Source organism: Temnothorax longispinosus, chromosome 8 (assembly GCF_030848805.1).
Source record: "Temnothorax longispinosus isolate EJ_2023e chromosome 8, Tlon_JGU_v1, whole genome shotgun sequence".
Classification (NCBI taxonomy): domain Eukaryota; kingdom Metazoa; phylum Arthropoda; class Insecta; order Hymenoptera; family Formicidae; genus Temnothorax; species Temnothorax longispinosus.
The window spans coordinates 15,201,934-15,224,009 of record NC_092365.1 but is presented as its reverse complement, the minus strand read 5'-3'; the positions used below and the strand labels follow the sequence as shown (position 1 = coordinate 15,224,009).

Sequence of the window (22,076 nt, the reverse complement as noted above, 5' to 3'; positions counted from 1 at the left end):
AATGCGCCGCGATGTCATTCTTGATCGAATGACGGTAATTAATCCGATACGCGCGTGCGGCACGGCGCGGCACGGCCCGACTCGGCTCGGCTCGGCTCTAACTGGCGCGAGAATCCATCTTGGAGTCATTGCCGCGCGAAAACGCGTGGATTCCCTGCACGCAGTAACGACAAATGGCAATCGCCGCCTCCACAACAGCCGGCCTAATCGCTTTAATGATCCGTGTGCGATCCGGTTATCACGCGGCACGCCGGTCGTCATTGCGTATGTATACATATAGAGAGAGAGAGAGAGAGAGGCTGAGAGAAAACGAAAAAGAGGGAAACTGGTCGACCACACGGACCAGTTTTGCCGATGTCGGGTAACTTAAATCTTAATTGACTCCTCGTCTTTTTGTAGACCAAGTTTTCTGAAGAAAACTAAAGGAAAGACTAAAACTAATTAGAGGTTAAACTCAATTGACTTTGCGAAACCAACAACGGTTCAGCTATTAATTGTTCAACAGCATAAAATATAGGTAGGTGCTTTCAGGGACGAAACTGAATCGGGAGTTATTCTCGTGAAATGAAGGGTATCGTCAGAGGATTGATAAATAAGTCAAGTTGTCCGTCAGTCAGGTGAATCCGCCGGTGGATAAAGAATCGGACATTGCAATCGGCTAAAATCCGAAAACAATTTCGGGCGATTCTGCAGTGTTCTACGTACGTGTCATTTTCGTCACCACGCGTTAGCGTGATCTTTATTGAATGCAAGCGAGAGAATGGGAATTACGTTCTCGTTACAAACGCGACGACCCGCCGCGCGCGCGTTGATCGATCACCCGATACCGGTGTAAACGGGTATAAACAGTTTAACGGGTGAGCATCATGGTCATTACGAGTGATTGTTATAATCCGATATGCGGCCGTCGTTATCAAAATTGGGGTGACTTAAATGACGGAACCGAGAGGCTCGTAACGATTTCAGTATTTTAATCGTATCACAACATCCCCGCAACGTAGCTTGATTTATATTCACAACCCCCGATTCTCTTTATATAATAATGAAATTGTCATATTTTTGACAAGCGCGCACAATTACGTAGTATTATGATGATTAAGAGCACATTATCGAAGCAATTTGTCGATTAATTTAGTACACAAATATTAAAAATTAAATTTCTACGATATATACTCTCCCTGTGTGCATCTCATGTTATCAATGAACAGATTCTAAAACTTACCGAATCTAATCCTGAGTTTTCCGAATTAACTTGATTTTGCAATGAGCATGATTTAGATCATTCGCAAGGTTCCGACCGTCAGAAATGTCATCAGTGTACGGAAGGAAACTGATCGAGATCACTTCCACATTTTCTTCTCGAGAGAAGGCCGCGTGCGTTATTTATCGTATATAATAAGGCACGAACGCCATCGGCCATTTTCATCCGGGGAGTCTGTTAACGCGCTCCACGGTCCATATTCATATATTACCCGAAACGAGTTGTCACCGTGGTCGATCATCCGTCAAGCGGTGTAAACGCTTTAACGGGCCGTGGGCAATTCGGTTATTACGCCCGACGTTGTAATCGAACGCAGCGGGACACTGTTCGCTGCTCCCCATAGAATGCACCCCCTGGTGCACCCCCAGCGCGACCACCCCCCCCCCGCCCCTCTTCTCTCCTCTCAATTCTATCCGTCTCTCTTCCGCCCTGCGTTCCGTTCCTACGTGAGCGACGCGCGTTGTTTTCAATCGGTGACAATTCCATACCCTTCCTCACGTCCAACCACCACCTCGTGGCCACCCCCGCCCGTCATTTTATCCTCGTTTATCCCGGCCGCCATTCGGCGCCGGCCGAGCGGCTAACGCATTGGCGTTAACGCGCTAATGCGATACGTACTTTATGTCGACGGCGAGCTGCGGGGGAATGGGGATGGAGACACACGCAAACATACACGCGCATACACGCACAGAGGGGTTTGGGGTATACAGCAGGAGGAGGATTCGCTCGTACGCGACTAATAATAACGCGATTTTAACGGTGCGATATACGTCGTCGTGCCGTAGCTTTCTCCCTCTAGTTCTCTCTCTCTCTCTTTCTCTCGCCCTCCCTCCCCCTCATCGGAATCGAAGGTGCGATCGAGAAATGCATTACCCGAATCGCAGAGATACGCGGGGATTCCTCAATAGGCGCGTGAAGCATGCGTTGCGTGCTCCACGCTTTACAGATATTTCTATTTAATAGAGAATAACTATTAATAAATAAGCAAGTGCCAAATTTGTAAATCACGCCTATGTTTTTCGCCCCATTATTTTTTTTTAATTAACAGTTTTTTGAAAGTATATGCCGTCGGAGAAGAGTTAGGTTCTCGATTTCCAAACCGCTGAAATTCAGAAATTCCTGCAACATACATCGCGTCCATTTCGATCATCATTTAATTACCTTAACAACCGCGATGTTTCACAAGGCACGCGATTCATAATAACATCCTCGAGGGCTTGAATGCAGCGCTAAACAGAGGCGAGAACAGAAGAATTCAAACTAATCAGCCGCCGATCCTTTCTCGTGCCTCGCGGACGCGTCGCGATTCTTAATGGAACGCGCGCGCACACGTACACGCACGCGCGCGTGCACACACGCGAGTCCCGCGGACGTGCACTTTGTCATGCAATTATCCCGAGGAGTATACGGCCGTTCCGTTGCGCGGTGAATGTTAATCTCTATTTACCGACGACGACGGCGGACGTCGCGTCGCCGTGGCTAGGCGCGAGATAAACGTCGATAAGTTACGACACAAGATTCCCCGGCGGCGATACAGCCCCCTCGCGCGCACCTTGCACTTGCGAAAAGGTCAGTTGCAAGTCAGAGAAAAAAGAGAGGGAGAGAGAGATCTTGAGAGAGAGAGAGAGAGAGAGATCGCGCGGGAGTGCATCGGCGAGGAGAAGAGGTAGGAGGAGGGTTTAATAACGCGCGAGATGTGCGCCTAATGGTGCTCGCGCGGCCGCGCACATCACGTATCCTTGGACTTTGTCGTTATTAATTACCTAACCGGCGGAGCGAGGAGCGAAGATAATGCGGTTGTGCAACAGGTACCAACGCCGCACCTGCGCCTCCTCCTCCGCCTCCTCCTCCCTCCCGCCGCGCCGTTGCATAATCGCGAGTAAGAAACGCGCACGTGAAGTCGTACGCGAAACGGGGAAAGAAATCGATCCCTTCTCTGCCTCTTTCTCTCCCCCCCGATTTAGAGACACCGCGATACGTACGGAAGTGCAGCGTGTCGTCGTGCCATGCGCGCGGGAGAGATTAAGTTTAATTAATTCGGTTTACGCGAAAAACGGAACGAAATGAAAAAGGGCCCTTTTACTGGAGAAAACGTAGGAAATTAACTAAGCGTAGATAGATTTAAATAACCGCGCTAATATTATTTAATAAAGTCGAGCAAAGTGGAATTATGATAACGCAACTCCTTTTCAATGACGATTATTACGGCTGTTCCAAATTATTAAAAAGAAAAGAGTATTCGTTCAATGTTCGGAAAATCATCGAAAAAGATTTGTTAATTTCAATATGAGATGATCATCGCTTTGTTCGATGTGTTCAAAGGTTTCAATTGTCTCATTTTTCATTTCGAAAAGGTATTCATTGTTCCAATGGAATCTGCTGACGCGGTTATATTCATAGGAAATCGAGTAAAATTGGAAAGAGTATTGAAAGTAGGTGACAATAGATGAGATCTTAAAGCAGAATTGCGCCGAGATGCGAAGATATTTGTCCCGTTTTTATTCATCGACGAAGAGCGTATTAAGAGTATCAGTTTTTAATTGTGTTTAATAAATATCTTTCGTGACCGAATAAGAAAAATGCTTAAGCATGGCACTTAGACGAAAGCTTTCACGAAACAGAACTTGATTGGGCAGCTTGGAATTTCGTATTTTGCAGATTAAAAACGCTCCATTGAAGTAGTATTGCCCTCGTAATGGCGGAATTAATTTCGTCCATATATGGATACACGCAATTTCTCGTCGAGCCTTTTTCGAAAGCTTTGGGAACTAAATTAAACATTATGCATATGGCGCATTCAAACTATATTTCCATAATGTATGCTTCATTTTATTATACATTTTCCCTCTTTCTTTTTATTTATAATTACGATCGGACACCAAATTTTCTACAGCGTTAAAAATATCATTTTCTAAAGAGATGCCTGTATAAACTCGGTAAAGTTTTATTCATCGAAATGCCTTCATTAAATTCAAGCCATCAACATAATTTGCCATTAGTTTTCATCATATTGCATCTATATACATAATCAATCGCGCGACGGACTGCCTTAATTAACAGGTATACCAGATTTACAATCGATTCTCATTCCTCGTTTACGCGTGCATTTTTTTTTATTGCGTGTCAAACATTGAGAGGAACATTGATAAAGCCAACGCTTTTTTTTTCTCCAAAGTCTTAAACTTAGCTTTGACAATCGGCAGAAAGCGAAATTAATTACGTCGACAACAACGCGTGACACGAACGACTCTCCGGGCGTTTTTCCTCGTCTGGAAAAAACTCGGCAGAAAGTCGAAGAAAGACGAAGAGACAATAATTTCGCCGTTTTAAAACACGGAAATAAGTTGGAAATAAGCATGAGTATTAATTTCTAGACGATCGACGCGGAGAGAGAGTCCGAGGAGATTTCAAAGCGGAACTACAAATACAATAAGCGACGTCGAGACGTGAGAGACTTAAGAACATCCGTTTGTTTTTGTTTTACTAATGTGGCTAATTAAAATAACAATGAAACAATCGTGTCTGCAATTAGCGAAAACGTGCAATCGTGTATTCGCGATTTATTCGAACTGTTTAGTTTACTATGAGTATTGTAGGGGATGGTGTCTAGAAATGTTTTAAAGATTCTAACGAATCGTTCCTTTTACTTTGCAGATTGGTATCAACCCCGGACTGTTCGCGGCTTATAAGGGACATCACTACGCTGGACCTGGAAATCACTTCTGTGAGTCATTCTATCTTCCGTTCATTTTGTCGAGGATCACGAAATTTGCGTCAAATAAAAATACATAATAACGTTAATTAGCAACAAAAGGTATATTTTAAGTTAAATTAAACTAATTTTATCGTGATTAATTTTACGCTAATTCGCATCTTAAACAAAAACAATCAAGTAACGTGACCATAAACAGAAAAATGATAAAAAAGAAGGAGGTGTTTCATGACGAGAGCGGTAAGGAACAGTAAAGTCATAATAATAAATGAAGGAAGAGAGTCTTTTGTAGCCGCTGACAGGTACTACTACCAGGACATGAATTCGCAATTCGAATTCCGAACATCCGTATAAACGAGCGCCAATGTGTCCGACAATCGTGGCGCTAACGAACCCACACCATTACCATAGTCTTGCAAGCGAGCCTCGCCTTTGCGTCTCTCGAAGTTTCCGCATAAAATTGCATAACGTTATACCCGCCCCGAGAAAATCGAGTGCGCTTTACGCGCGCCTCGTCTTAGACGCGTTTCGAGGAGAGTAATTATCAAGTCAACGAGAAAATCAGAGTCGGCGAGAAAAATGGGAGACAGGAGGAGAACGCCGGGGGCGATTATCGTTCAGGGCCATCGCTTCGAAAAAATCGGGGCGATTCATCATCCGCGCAAAGGAAATAAACACGGCGAAACATAAACGCCGCTAAGTTAATAGAGCTAACTTTTTTGCATTGATTTAATGCGTATGATCTGCAGGACTCTGCGCCTGTGCGATAAATGTAGGCTGGGATTCGCCTAAATGAACTAAAACGACGCTGGGGCGAACACGGTAAAATTCGCGGATCCGGGGAAAAGCCTGTCGAGAGCCTAGCCGGCCTCTATGACCCGATCGAGCCCTCATCTCGCGCTTTTTTCTGCACCGGGGAACCCGGGATCTCTGAAATCGCGAAGCCTGCATCGATGAGCACACAGCGAGAGCGCGTTGCAACGCGCATAAATCACCCACGGCACGAATGTAAAACCTACAGTTTTAATACGGCACATATCCCATGTACATACGCTATGTGTTTATTTTTGCCTTGCTTGCAACGTCGATTAATACATTTTAATATGATTTATATATGCGGCGCACAGCACGGATACCATAAAAATCTTCATCAATTTCGTACAAAAGCTCACTTCCGGGAGAAGTATGCTGATATAATTGGGTCCTTTGTATCGCGGTCCTCGCATGGCTTGACAATTTTTCTATTAAAAGCAAGAAAGAGTACTAATCGGTGGTAGAAATATTTACGTAAAATTAATTTAAAAAACGAAGAAATAAGTATTAACATACATAAGTGTATCGGTAAAGAGCTGTTTAATACACAAGAGTCTAAAAAGATTCGAGTAGTTCGATACGTTATTAGTTAAAGGACTAATCAGTCCCCGATTGAAGATACGGTTTTCCTGCTTTTCTTGGATTCGCGCGCAGTTTGATCGACGACGACGAGTAACGACAGCCCCGGCTATCTTCGATGCAACTGCCGAAGCGCACGCACGGCCAGCACGTGCGTATTAATGCGCCCCCATGCACGACGTATCGCTGCCGGGGCCCCTACGATTTACGTGGACCTGCACGAGTCCGCGCGCTTATCAGCGGTGGGCGCGCTATACGCATACAACATGCTTAATGTAATGTAGCGTAATATATAATATAAACGCACGGCTACCTACAGGTTTACGCGCCCGATTATTACACTGCCATAATAGCCGGAGGCGTTTGCTTTCGTCCGAGTGTATCGCGATCAAATATTTGCCCGTACCAGCGTAATGACAATATAAGATATATCGGGGTACGCGTACATAAGTAAACGCGGGTGCGGTACTATTAACGCATTGTTAATCACAGGCATAGTAACTATACGATCGTTGCTACTTTATTTGCGCGAGCAAACCGGAAGAACATTGTTCGACCGGAAAAAGTATTACATCAGGTAAATATTACAGTTATAGATGTAAAATCTTCATAATCCGAATGCTCAGAGAGTTGAGCTCTGCTGAACACACACGTATTAACTTCATTATCCTTTAACGTTAATAGCAGCTATGCCTCTCTCAGGTCTCTAGTTAGATATCGTCTATCAAATCGTTTCTTCTCTTATCTTCGTCCACCGCGGCGAGAAATTCCGCAAGTTTCTCGCGATTTTCCCTGACCTTTCTCCATATCCCTCGACTGTTGCGATTTTTTTCTAACATTTCGCTTCTCTCGCAAGTTTCTCCGATTTTTTTTTCTTTAGCGATCTTGATAATACCGCGAATGAGATGGATCTGCACACGCGAGCGTTTCGACTCGCGCGGAGACGCACGGCGCGGCGCATTCACGCGCGCTCACGTTCGGCCGGTCTTACGTATGCACAATTTCTGATGCGTGCACGCGCGGCGCACGCGCGACCATCCCCGTGCGCGCGTGCATCCGCTCGGGCTTTAAATAAACAATTTTCGCGCTAACGGCCTGGCCGATGCCCATTACGTACGCATGCCTCCCGCGGCGCCTGTATACGCGCTCATACGCAACATCGCGTATGGGGTGTCCCAACAATAGCATCGTTTCTTTCATCTAAAAACTCGGCAATTAAGTCGAAATGGAGTTTTCGTCAAAGGTTTGAACAGGTACTACCTTTTCTTCACGACTTTCAAATGTCTTACTTTAAAATGTAGAAAATAAGGAAAAGATTTGGACATAATCTTCTCACATATACTTAATTAGATTTTCTCAATTTTGTCTCAATTGTAATAAGAAAATATGCAAATGGCACATTTATACATATTCGTCGAAAAAATCTCTTCACTCTATCACGAATGGTTCATAAAGCCTCTGAGGAAAGAAAGCGGCCATGATTCCGCGACACCCGGTAGCTACACGCAACCCCTGCTTGCGTGTGTCACCGGCACATGCACGTGCAGCATATATGCATTGATACATGCACATACACATACACACACACATATACGCCACGGTGAAGTTAGGTGCACGCCGCTGGATTTTCCAGGGTTTTCCCAGGGTTGCGGTAGAGCGTTGAACCGGGTGGAGGGTGGGCGACGTGTAAGGGTGGAAGGGAGAGCAGAGCAGCGAGCGAGCGGATGGTGGTGGCTGAGGCGGGCGAGGGAGAGGAGGAGAAGGATGAGGAGGTGGAGGCCGCGTGAGGAAGAGGGGCAAAGAGGGATAGATGGATGAAGGGGAGGAGGGAATGCGCGGCGAGGGAGGGAGAAACTATAATGAGTGGTGCGCGCAAGGGAGAGCGGGATAAAAAGGGGGATAGGGGGTGGTAGCGTAGGCAAGGAGGGCGGTTGGGCGGAACGGGGGAAAAAGCAGGGTTGGTACAGGGGTAAAAAGGTTGGAAGCTGTGGCAACTGCCGTGGCGGCGGCGGTGGCGGTGGCGGCGGCGGCGGCAGAGGGAGGAAGGGGGGGACTATGCTCGCTGCGGATGGCGGAAGAGGGGTGGACGGGGGGTGTGGATCGAGCACGACGGGTCAATTTGAGTATCCGGGGGAGCATGGGGGATGAGAGGGGTCGGCGGAAGGCGGACGGGCGGGCGTGCGGACGCATGGTCCAGGGGCCTAAAGGCAGTAAACGTCGAAAAATCCGACCGCGTTCGGGCCGTTCGATGGCTCGGAAGAGGGTCGAAGCCGCGATCGACCATTACAACGCGCGAGTCGAGTATCGCGCGTCGTGCACCGGTGGTGCGCGCGGTGTAACGTCGAGAGACCGCACCGGGGATAGGGGCGAAACACACACGCGTATCGAGAGAGATAGAAAGAGAGAGAGAAAGAGAGAGAAAGAGCGAGAGAAAGAGAGAGAAAGCGCGCGAGAGAGGGCGAGGGAAAAAGAGAGAGACGCGGGGCTCTTTTCCGTAATTTCGGGGTGAGCCGGCAGGGTCGATTAACGGGGCCGTGATTCACCCGTTAGATCGGTAAGGAGAAAGTTCGGACGCTCGTTCGCGCGCGCGTCGGAGATCTCTCGCGTTATTTCGATCTGTTTTCTTAATCCTCGCGGCTGCAGTGGAGTACGTGAGACAAGTGTTTCTCCTTGTTGATCTTCGTAGTGATTTCTCGTCGGAAGCTGGAAACTCCTCCTCCGAAGTGAAAACTTAACGACGATTCAATCATTTTTGTGAAACTGGTCCGACAAATTTTGTACAAGCTCGGTCGAGTGCGTAAAATGCAACGACTCGCCAAGGATGTATAATGCTCCCAAGATTCTTGGAGGAATTGTAACCATGTGAGAAAAGTACATTTATATATGTGTTATGTGCAATTCTCTCAACATTTATATGACGCATGCTCATTCAACTACGTAGAAGTCGAGTTCCGTATTTGAACTGATTTGAACGGCGCCTTAGTTGAATTAGTTGAATTAACTATAATTGGAACATGAGGTTCGGCAAACTTTACGGATACAATCGTAACTGCGAATCGCTCGAGCTTAATTCATAAACCCTCGATCGGTTTCATTCATATTTCCACTCTCGCGCCTTCCTCCTTTTTGCGAGTTTTATCACTTCGTGTTCTTAGTATATCGCTGTGATACGTTAAGCGTAAACTAGTTCCGCGGCATTCAAATTCAAATGCGCTCGGCTCGTTCCATGCAAGCGGATCTGTTACACGCATTTGTCCGGTTCAATACCAACGTGCTGTTTTACAATGTGTTATAATCATGTTACCGCAATGTTACTGCAGATAACGTACGCATCGTGAAACGCCCCTATCCGCGGATACATAATATAATATAATCTATTTGTAATATGCAGGATATCTCAGAACCATCATAGTTTCACTCAATTATAGCTGTTAATTTAGAATACTTTTTGGTGGCGAAAATTTGAGGAGCCCGCTGCATTAAATATGCCGTTAATTAACTTTGTGACTTTTAATTTAATTAACTTTAACTTTTAATTTAATTTAAGACAAAGTTCACTTAAATTTAACTAAAAAATAAGGTATTTTGTTATCAACATTGAAAGTCAACACTTTCTACTTTGCAATGTAAAATAACTTCTTTACTTGGATCTTCTTCGAAAGAAATTTTGCTTCTAATTCTAAACTCCGCAAACTGCAGCTAAAAACAAAGACATTTCGCGGGTACCTCTATATACGCAACAAAATACACAATGCTAAAATTCTATGCACACTTGAAACTTTCTTTCCTATGATCTACAACGTCTTCATTCATCTAGGAATTATAAAGTGAATTAGAGATGCTGACGTAACTACCTCGCGGGCATATAAATTTAAAGGATTCCGATTAAGATTTTGTCCTCGCGCCCGGAATCGTGCATATTTGATTGAATGTAACCCGCGAAAGACGTCCCGGCAAAGTTTCGAACTTCCCTCCCGCGAACTCGGAGAACATCTGAAAACGGGTTAAGGGTCGGAAGTTTCACGCCGCCGCTTGCCGCGCGCGCAGTTTATATCCCCTGGAATGTTGAGGGAAAAAGTTTCTCCCGGCAAGGACGCAACTGGTTCGAAGATTTCCCCGCCGGCGATGACTCGATTTCGCGAAATTGCCAAACGCATAACACCGACGCTTCGTCCAATTATCATCTCGGAGAGCTTTCTTCGCTGATTGCAACAACGTAATCCAGGGTCTTGCCTAAATTGCTTAAACTGTAGCATTAAATTAAAAAGTGTCACGTATGATTTTCTCATGATCGTAAGAGAGAAAGCAGGAAAACAACTCGCCGAAATCACTTTAATTAACGAAAATAAATTTAAAGTTGACTCTTGAAAAAAAAAGAGAACAATAAATAAGAAACAAAAAGATTACTAATAATGAATAAATGAATAATACTACTGTATAAGTATTAATATGATAGTATAACGTAATATGATAGTATTAATATGATAGTAACGTAAGTTATATAATACATAAATATAATACATGAAAAGTACATTGGAAACGTACGAGACTGTTTAATCTATTTCTCTCAAAACCCTCGACAGCTGTTATGCGCATAATTTTGACTGTAATATCGAAATATTATACGAGCATATTTCAAAGTACATGTTCTAGACGTTGCTTCTCGTTCAACCTGCAATGCTGAATCATGACACTTGCGAGGTGGTATCCAAGATTGCGCCCGAAGTCAGAAGAGGAGAGACTTTTTCTCTCTCGCAATCGATTGTGCGACCCAATCTACGCGGTGATTTTTTCGCACGATGCGAAAATATACACAACGTACCGTGTAGTTTTGTGGATATCTCATCTTTGCAAATATTTCCGATGTAGTGTTGATTTTCCTACGCGAGCCCACGTTCGTTTATCCCTGCACGATTTACGAAAAAAGAAGAGAGAGAGAGAAAAAAAAGAAAAAAAAGAAGAAGAAAAACTCGACAGATGGAAAACCGAACGAGACGCGTTCCGGAAGATTTCGCTTTTATCGCGCGCAAATATTTCTTCGCCGGTGACGGACGTCGAACGCACACGCGACGTGCAGTGTATTCGGTCGATGACCCACTTCGCGGGCGAAGTTACTCGGACGGTACCAAAATTGGACTTGATTGATCGACTTTATTATTTAGCCCTGTCAACCGCATTCTGCAGCTGGAATTTAAATCACGCTAAAATCGGAGGCAGCGCTCCGTCATCCGACCGTTATTATAACCATCTTAATTTACAGCGGATAAGGAAAGCCCAAGCGAATACAAGAAAGTGAATTGCTGAGACAAACTCATTTGTTGGCCACGTGCCGCTATTTTTTAAAATAATATATTGCTTAAAAATTTCGATAATAATTCAATATTTAAATAGAATTTAATATAAAATTCATATTATATTATTAACATAATTTATAATTACATGAAAGTAGATCTAGAAGTACATCGTTTTAGATTCTGTTTTATCAAATTTCATGTAATTATAGATGATGTTAATAATATAATGTAAATTTTATATTAAATATATATATATGTATAACATGTTTACCTAAAATAGTAATTTTTTTCTTAAAACGTTATACCGAATTTTTGTAAAAATTTTATCTTGATACGTCGCGCTTTTATTTATTTAATATTTCGCCTTCATGTATTCAACACCTCGTGAAACTGATATTACCTTCGCTGTTATTATGAAACATGCTACTGTATTAAAACTCTGTTATCTGTAATAATTATATATATTTAGCGAATCCCTGTCGTGTCGTTGAACTTTTCGACGAGCCGGTGCCGAACAGTTTCGAAGAGGAAAGGTGCAATACGAGCGGTCTCGGGACGAATCGCGGCTCCATCTCGCCGCCTCTCAAAAGTCCGCGGAGGAAAAACTTTTTCTCGGCCAAAGGCGCTCGTTGTCGATCGGGAGAGACGGCAATGGGGCTGCTCGCGACACGGCACAGCACTCGGGGGCACTCGGTCGCCGACCCAGTTCGCCGTCGGCGGTGTCGCGAAAGAGGGAATGAGAGAGGAGGTTTTTCGAACGGTGCGCGAAAGTTGAACGTGACCGGCGAAACTTTTCGTGGTCGTGCCAAAGCCGAGTCTCCGCGACGCCGGGCGACGCGATACGACGCGGCGCGGCGTACACAAGCGCGCACCACCAGTCATCGGTTCCAGACCGACCGACCGACCGACCACCCTCGCCCTCGACGGCGACCTCGACCCCCGGCAGATCCAACTTGTTGTAAAAGACCCTCGGAGAGTTGGCCGTGCGCCCCGCGTCACCGCGACCGACCTAACGAGGGTAACTAGCCGGCGTTACCGAGGGAAATATCGGTTGCGCGCGAATCATCCGCGACAGCTTCGCGAAATCGTCCTTGTCTCTGAGGTAACGAAATTATTTTGTACTGTTGTGCTATTTGGCACTGTGCCATAATTAAACTGGCACAGATAAATATGTAATGAAATGAAAATATATTCTTTGCCATGGATATAATATGGTGCTGATAAATACAGAACCGAAAATATCTCTTTAAATGGATATAATTTTTAAAATATCCTCGTCATAGATAATAATTTTACATCTCGCAATATTTATGAAACGCTGAAATAATGCATAAGTTTTATATTTTCACAGACAATGCGTCGTAATACATGGCGAGTGATTGGATCAAATATGTATTTAATAAAGCGTTGAAACGAATGTGATAAATAATGGCTAATTGCAATTTGCGAGATTTAAAATTACATTAATCTATAATCTACAAAGCACGCGAACGTAATATATTACGAATATATTATCTCTAGAGGCGAATTACTTGTGTGGCATGGCACGTGTGCGCAATAAATCTAAAGAAAATTGTGAGCGTTTAAGCGCAAGATACGCGGAATTACATCCCTCTCGACAACGTTATCAATGTTTCACGAGTCGTATACGCATCATAGCGATAGGACAATGCATAACGGTGCGTGTATACTGTTTCAAATCGTATTTTTATTCCTTTTTCACAAGGACGTTTCCCAAATAGAAGTTCCGCATCGAATTCGCGGCCATATCAATTCCAGGGGAGCGTTGTCGCACAAATATAAAACATTTTACTTTTTTATCGCTTTCGACCGATTCCCAGATTGTCGCGTGGTTATTTTATAACCGCCGTGTACATACACGTGCGGCAATCCTTTACTCGCGCGGCCGTCGCGCCGGTTCGATAGTTCACAGCACTCGGTCGAAGTTTTCTATCGGAGAAACTTTTTTCCCGGAGAGAGAAGAGCGTTCTTAAGGGGTCATGACATCGCTCGGAGCTTTCGCACCGAGATTATCCTCCTCCCCGCCGCCTATCGATAATCGATTATGCGAGCCGATGGTCGCACGTGAGAACCTCAAGGCTGATGTTATACGCGAAGTACAACGGGAAACACAAACTGCTTTCGCCCCGTTGTTGTTGTTGTTGTTGTTGTTGTTTTGGAGCGACGTTAGATAATAACGACCCACATAACGGATGAAACTTCTATAATATCTTATTTGAGCTTTCTTCTCTTGCGTCATTTCGTTTTATTTCCTTAATGAGAATTGACACACACGGAGAGAGGGGGGGGGAGCAGGGGAAGAAAATTTAGGAAAAATCGGTTAAACGGTTATACTTTTTCACGTGTAACGCGGCGTAAGATATAAAAAAAAGAAATACAGTTTGGGAAATTTCTCACTCGTATCAATTACGTACGCGCGATCCTTGAATCTTAATATTTCACACATATCGCTTCTCGCGGTTCATCCGCGCGATGTATTATGAGAAAGATTTTAGCACGTTCCGCGAATATCCCCTTCATATCCCGTCGCAATCGTAACGAAATCTCGCGGATAATCCAATTCCGTATCATACGTTTATGCGGTCGAATCGAATTAAGGCGCGTAATGTCGGATTTTACGGGAGATAATTATAGCCTTCGCGGATCAATTTTTATTAGTTTCGGTGAACGAGTTTTAGTGATGAAGCGTTATACGTTACTCCGTTCAAGCAAAAACCGTTCCGAACATCCGCGATAAGTAAGTTTTTCGTTATTTATTTTTCCACCGCGATAATTAACAGATCGCCAATTAATTAAGAGAGTTCGAAGTCGAAGGAAAAGAAAGCGCGTTCGTTTCGGGGATACGTCCGATACGTCGATCGATAAGAGCCGAAGTTTCTAATCGATAAGTCACGTTCCACTTGCGCGAGCCGTGTATCGAGACGCTTTGGTAATTTTCAATTTTCCCAGGCGCGATGATAAATCTTTCCGACGCGTAATTGCCGCGGGGCGGCATAAAACGATACGCCGCCGGTAAATTAAATCGTAAGTGGAAAGTAGTTATAAGGTCCTCCATTCGTCGCGCGGGGCACAGACAGTGGATGAAGTGATTATTGTCGGAATGCGGTCAGGCGAGTACGGAGAATGAGTACTCACGGGTACACTTCGTTTCCCGTGTTTTCTTTCTCTGCGATTCGGGTAATTTATCGTCGTAACTGCAAAGAGAGAAGAGTAAACCGCCGACCGTGCGCCCGCGCGCTCGCGCGCGCATCGGGTATATACCGTACATAATCCCGCTAAACGAAAGGAAACGTAAGCAAACCGACGTGCAGCGGTCCATTGAGAATTTATAGGCGGATTTATTAGTCATTATCGTGACCACCCAGACCAGTTGAACGCGACTATTGGCACGAATACGCGGGAGATAATAATTAGAAGGTATAACACGTTGAAATTAATTGCGGTACGCGATGAAATTTAATATATTGGTTGAAAAATAGTCGATACAATCGTGACAGCTTACATATTATCACATCATTTTTTATATCTTACGTACTTAAATTTTTATATATATCTATACGCTATTAAAAATTATATGCCATTGATATGCCAATCTTCCAAATAAAAAATTGTATATTCTACTCAGACCTTAATGCATGTGTGAAGTAAAATCAAATACCATAAATTGACGAAAGCGAAGGCTTTGATATCCCTTTACCCTGTTCTTTCGGTAGAGCAAAATTGGTAAGCTGTAATGACATAATATCGACCATATGAAAATCGATGTAATAGTCTAGCGAAGAGAAGAATGCGAGTAGTGATGTGGCATTGACATTCTACAAAATTATTACGTCTCTCAGATGAGAGGAATAAATAATACTAGAAAATAATATTTTAAATAAAGGAATCGTCCTTATATAAGGACCAAATGCATCAAGGAGTTAATATGATACCCAAAGGGCAACGTCGCGATATTCTATCCGGGGCACTCGCACTTCGCTCGAGAATTGCGGCTGGTTATTGCTTCGAGGGCCATCACTAGACGCAAGACCGTCCTTTGGCGGTCGGTTGCCGTAGGTGGCAACGAAGGAGGTGGCGAAGAAGGAGGTGGTGGTGTAGGTTGAGGCAACATGGTAGTGTAGTGGTAACTATAATGAGTGGCAGTTGTGTGTGTGTGTGTGTGTGTGTGTGTATGTGTGTATTTGTGAGAGTGAGGCGAAGAGAAAGGGAGAGAGGGTGAGAGGAACGAAGGCAAGGGAGCGGGAGAGCGAGGGGGTTGGGTCGAGCAAGGGCGAGATAGGCGAAGGGTGCCGCGTTGGATGGCGAAGAGAGAGGAGAGTCGGGGGAGCGGGAAGGGCGAGTGTGGGAAAACGTGTAGCCTCAGCCTCCACCCTTTTCCACCCACCGACCACCCTGTCGCTGCTGCTCGGTCCAAGAGGGGCGGGAGAGGAGGAAGAGGTGGAGGAGGAGGAGGAGGAGGCGGTAGAGGGCGAACAGGGAGGACAGGGGTTGGTTAGGGGGTGGTGAGCAGGAGGAAAAAGGGAACTCTGGGGCTGCCGAGGGGGGTACGACGAAGGGAGAGGGGTTGTCGCACGCCTATCCGCTCGATAGCAGCTTACAGTCCGTACACGTTCACTACCTCCCTAGAATTTAGTGCCCTCTGTCTCTTTTTCTTTACTTCTTTCCAAATTTCTGCCGAAAAAGACACCTCGGTGACTAGGCAAATGCATACAACGCTGAGATTTCGTCCGGTTGTCCCGTACGAACCTTATTTCTCGGAGCGTATTACGGAGCATTTTTCTCTCGAGCGTGATTGAACACGATTCGCTCAAAGAATGTCTGTTAAAAATATGAGACCTAAGATTTTCTTTATCATCGTTGCTGCGAAGCTAACTTAGTTGAGCGAATTTTATTTCTCACAATTTTATTTTGTATCTTAAATTACAATCTAGAAAAGAATGTATAAAGATTGTGTGCCACACAAACTAAGGTTATTTAATTCCATTTCTCATGATTACCAAAATAAAAATAAAAATAAAAATGACAATGAAGGCAATATTAGGTGGACAGTAGGTTAGGGTCATCCGAAGAGTCAAAAGAAAAGAGCGTCCGAAGGGAAAGTACTATGTTGGCTATCGGATGACGATTATACAGGGAACGCCTGTTTCTTACCTTTGGCGCCTTTGTGAAACTGTATCCCGCTGTGTCTCGGATAACAGAGACGTCGGTGGAATTACTGCCGAGAGAGATGCAGGCGGCTCTAGGCGCGAAAGCCTGAAGATCTCCCGCTTGAATCACCCCGGAAGGACGTTTCTCCCTATTATCTCGTTTTAACAGCCGGACGGTGGCAGCGTATCGGACGAGGAAAAAGTCGCTTCAAAGTCGCACGCGAGCGACCGAATTCGCTTTAAACGCGCCAACCCCTCGGCGCGTTTTAATTAAAAAAATATCCTCGGCCCTGCGCGAGCACAAAAGCTGAAATTACTCGAGAAGCGGGCGACGACACCCGAGCAAGACAGGGAGAAAGAGAAAGAAAGAAAGAAAAAGCATCCGACGTCTTGAGACTTTCGCGCGGGGATATCATTAAGCACACCTGGATGTAATACGTGCTCGTTCGCAAATTGTGGCACTGAGATATACCCGCCTCTTTCTCTCGCCCGCCCCCTTTCCTCACCTCTTTCAACTCTCCCCCTCATCCCCGACACGCAGGCGGCGTGGGAAAAAGAGAGCAGCAACGTCAGAACTTGCTCTCGACCGTTTCCTAGGTCGCCGCCGACGGGTCTTCGTCCTGGAAAACCCTGAAAATTGATTTTCCAGGCGCGGTCTCCCGCGTTACCCACGCACAGGTCTCTCTCGGTTGCATCGATTTTCACCTGGCTTCCCCCTGTCCGCTACCCTCCTCTCTCTCTCTCTCTCTTTCTCTCTCTCTCGCGCGCTCTCTCTATCTTTCTCTCTATCCATCGTATATCCCTTCTCTTTCTCTCTTCTACCGCTAGCTCGTTTCTCGCCATCGCCACCGACTCGAAGCAAGCGTCCATTCAGAATCCGAGAGGAAAAAAAGGAGCGAAATCTAGGTCAATGGAGGTTTGAGAAATTTGCGATAGTCGCCACCGCCGCCGTTTCGTTGCGGCTCGCCTTTCGTCTGAGCGACGAGCGTGGAATATCGTCCATGTCGATTTCACGCCGTTTCAAACGCGAATATACTCGTCGATCGAGAAATTCGCGCGTTTGATAAAGTGCGAGACTAACAATGCTCGTCGGAGTTCACCGATGACGATTAAGATGTCCAAAGTGAAATAGATTTATCTCTGATGCGACAAGTCTCTATACACACAGAAGGTTTGCGTATATTTATGACGGATAAAATTTAGCAGCTTCGCCTCACAAACGAACAATTTTTTAATTATTCGCGTTACAGATATCTAACGAAAACCGTTCCCTTATCCGACAAAGAGACCCGCAATAAGAGACGACGGCGCGACGAAAGTCGAGGGAAGAGTCGCGATAATTTACTTTACCGCTGTTACAAAAATCTTACACGACTGCGAGCGATCCGCGCAACGAGTTAGCGGCCATTTAGATAATAAACTGTACATTTCGCGTTAAATGATAGCCGAGATCCCCCGCGACTCCCTCGCGCATCGTTACCGTTGTCTGGAAATGAAGGAGGAGGGTCGGAGTCTCCGCGCATTAGAAAAATATCAGGGGCGATATTTCTTCTCGGGAAAGCGTTGCTCGCGCCGCGTCTCTCGTAACCGAGAACGAGACCCCTGGAGAAAGAAGTGGGAACGGGCGAGAAGAAAAATGCGATACCTAAGGTCCTGTTGCGCTCTCTCTGATGTCCGGAATTCCATAATGCGAGTTTAAGGAGAACGTACTGTACGCGTTGGCCTTGAAGTCCGAAAGTTCAGAAAGTACGATGCGGGGGGTTTTTTGCGTCCGGAGTTTTGACTATTTCGCCGTAACATGATGGACCGTGAAAAATCACGCTGAGAAAATACTTGTTACGAAAATCTTCAAAAACCCATTCAATCGTGTGACGTGACGAATTAGTGCCTTCTCTTTGGAGAGAAGAACGAATTAAAAACTATAAATGTCTCTCTAAACGTCCTTTCTCTCTCAAAGAGAATTATTCTCGACTACGTAAAAGATATATTAAAACCAATATATATATATATTATTGAGTATATTATATATACATCATATACGATAAATAAAGATATGCAAAGGAAATTAGAGAGTTAGAATATTGAGAATTGCAGTTAATATCTCCTATAACTGTCAGCGAATATTAATAATGTGATTAATTTGTGATACTAATTGAGATCATATCGAAATTAATTATTCGGATATTTTCGGTTTGCAGATAGGAAATATTATCTTCAGATTTCACATATTGCACATCGATTATGTATCAAGTTGCACGGATCAGAGGTATCCATTAATAAAAATATGCTACAGTAAAAATATATATACGTAAATTATTTGCAGAAACAATGGTTCCATATTACAGAAAAATATTTGCATTGATATTAATATTTATCACGTATACCTTCCCGTATTTTATTTCTACTTTTAACGGCATTATCAGATATTTTAAAAATTTATATCTTTTGCATATTTTTTCATGCTGAAAAAATTAAATCCTTCAAACTAATAGGGAGCGGTATTACCAACACTGATATCGCCAATCGTATTAGTGGCAAAAACAGCAACAACTTCGCGATAAGAGCGAAGAGTTCGAGCGGCAGAATTTGTTTCACAGAGACGTTAACTCACAAAGAACGTCCGTGACAGAAGTTCGGCGTTTTCAGCTATTTTTTCCTCGCTCGGAAAATTCTCAAATTTCCCATAAATTACCATAATTTCCCAACCCTAAAAAAAAAATAGACTCGCGCCCGGGATCGCAAGTTCCACCCCGATTATGTCCGTATCAGAGACGAGTCACAATTTACGGACGACCCGGCGCGGGAACGAACGCATTTGCTTTCCATCGACGTACGGGGGAGGGAGGGAGGGAGGGAGGAAGGAGGAGGGAACACACTTTTCACACCCTCGCTCGAAACACCATAAAGCACCCGGCTAGGCGGGAAGGTCGAGCGAAGTCAAGTTGGGTTAGGTTAGCGTCGTGAATGACGGAGGAGGGTCGCGTTTCGCCCCGATAAAGTTTGTTCGATCGGCCGTTAGTCTCCTTCTTATGGCCCCTTCGCCGCGGCGAGCTTTAAGCGACGTCCATACTAAAGCTCGCGAACATTGCTCGCCAATAACATGAGCATCTCGCGAGAAATTGGCCAATTCTCGAAGAGAAAGAAGAGACGTATAGGTAATAAGACGGTAGAAACTAATGCCAAATAAACTTTCTGTCAAAGATATGCCTCCAATTGGATCTTAGGCATTCATTAACTCTTCAAGCTTTTCTTATCGCTCCCATCCTAGATTTATGCTAATTATGCATGAATTTATTATTCCCGAAAAGACTTGACCCGGGTCACGGGGGGGGGGGACCGCAATGTGGAACCGGCATTACACACACGTGCGGTTCGTGCCTTTTCCCGCGGTCTTGGAGGTCGGGCACGTTGTGCCGGAAAGCGTGCAACGGCCGCGGACGAGCGTTTAACTTTGTTCCGAAGTTCTCCAAGGTCGTGCCGGCGCGGCGCGCCCGTTGTAGGTCGGTGCCACTGGAGTAAAGCAGCGAGAGAGAGAATTTCCCGAGGCCGCGTCATAAATCTCTATCTGCTGCCTGGGGGTAAACGTTCGCGGGATAGACTTTGGCGACGATTGTAATTTTGCGCCACCGGGGGTGTCGTCGTCTCACGTGTACACGCGGATACGTGTGAGCGTGTACCTCCGTGCACCGTGCACCTGTATCACCGCGAGAGCGGCGGAAAGATTTATCTGGGCCCGCGACTTTCTTTTCTTTCACGCGAACGACGAGGTGCGATGCTTATTGCTTCAACGTTGTGGCGTTTGTCTCGGTAAATAAATTTATTATCGATGTACCGTAAACGCGGAAGGGTGTTCTAATTTAGGAACCTTTTTATTAACTTTTTTGAAAGTTAACTTTTAAACAGCGACATATATAACAAGTAGAAGGCTTCGTTTTCGTTCGCTTTAAGAGAAGAGACTTCAGCGCGTGACGTTTTTTTCATAATATACTTCGATAATAAATTTTTGAATCATATATTCATATACTTATATGTAGATATTACTGCAGACGTAAAATATCCATCTTTATACACATTTTAATTTTACTCAAGCTCTGATCTCAAAATAATTATAACACGCGATTAGCGTAACGCGAGATGTTTAATTTTGCGACGATTAAGGCATGAGATTAACGAAGCGAGACTTTAGCGCGTAAATAATTTATTTGTAATTGCCAAATCAACCTTCACAAGCGAGGAGCGATTATTTCTAGTCGCATAGACGTGGCACTAGGCGAACTCATAATTTAACTTTTAAGTAGGAAGTACCGAACGACCCACACGCCTGTGACCCAAACCGTTTAATCCTTTTTCCATCGAATCTATCCTTTGTAACACTTGTTCCGCCGGCAAAATATTTGGCCGTCAAATTGTTGCGATGCAGTTTCGCGGATGCGTCGAAAACAAAACTCTCCGGGGTATTACTTGACAACGAGTATTTAGTTGCTCATTCGTACGGCCGTTACTAAAAACGACCATTTGAATTTGAAAACGGCCATGTACGCATTGCCGATTTGATGCATAACCGCGGGAAAACCGACGCGAATACCTTTTATACGTTACGTTAAGCGCCGTGTTTGCTTTTCGCGATACGAAATAAACGATCGCGCGCGTTTACCAAGCATTCATACGTCAATATTTAGAACGAATTGTCGTCCGTACGATTTACCGCTGTTTATACGCTATTTATACGCGCTATTTATTATTTATACAATGGAAATTTGCGATTCGCAACGCTAATTGACGCTCGTCACTGTTGCAACATTCAAGCGGTCAACCGCTAATCGTTTGTACATCTTGCACGAGATTAATTTATATATCTTCATGAAATAGTTCGCTCTCTTTCTCTCTCTCTCTCGCTCTCTTTCCGCATTCACCTTCGCAATCGATCGGCATTAAAAGAGAATAAGTAATCTTACAATGGAGTCATCGTACTTTAGTAGAAATAGTGAATTAATAATAGAATGCCAATAATTTCATCAATACTTATAGAATCGCCGTTTTGTAGAATGATAGAATTGATTTGGCAATTGAATGGATTATTTCGGAAAGGATAAACGATTGAGAAAATTAAGCTTTCGAATTGTTAAATTAAAATACTTCCACGCGTAAGTCGTAATCAGGAAAAAAAAACCGGGTGAGTCGTTGTCCGATTAAAATATATCTCAAGTAGTAAACTTCAATGATAAAATTCACGACGATGATTTTAGTAT

The 22,076-nt window shown here is 44.4% G+C and overlaps 2 protein-coding genes across 3 annotated transcripts in view; one reads left to right on the top strand and one right to left on the bottom strand.

The window, feature by feature from the left end:
• Tdg (Thymine DNA glycosylase) overlaps positions 1 to 22,076 on the top strand; it is a 110,440-nt gene that overhangs the window by 75,119 nt on the left and 13,245 nt on the right. Inside the window, exon 6 of the mRNA XM_071787215.1 lies at positions 4,916 to 4,985. Within this exon, the coding sequence (XP_071643316.1) occupies positions 4,916 to 4,985 (70 nt within the window). The remainder of the gene's footprint in view (positions 1 to 4,915; positions 4,986 to 22,076) is intronic.
• Dnmt3 (DNA methyltransferase 3) overlaps positions 1 to 22,076 on the bottom strand; it is a 120,538-nt gene that overhangs the window by 95,046 nt on the left and 3,416 nt on the right. The gene's annotated exons all lie outside the window — the stretch shown is intronic.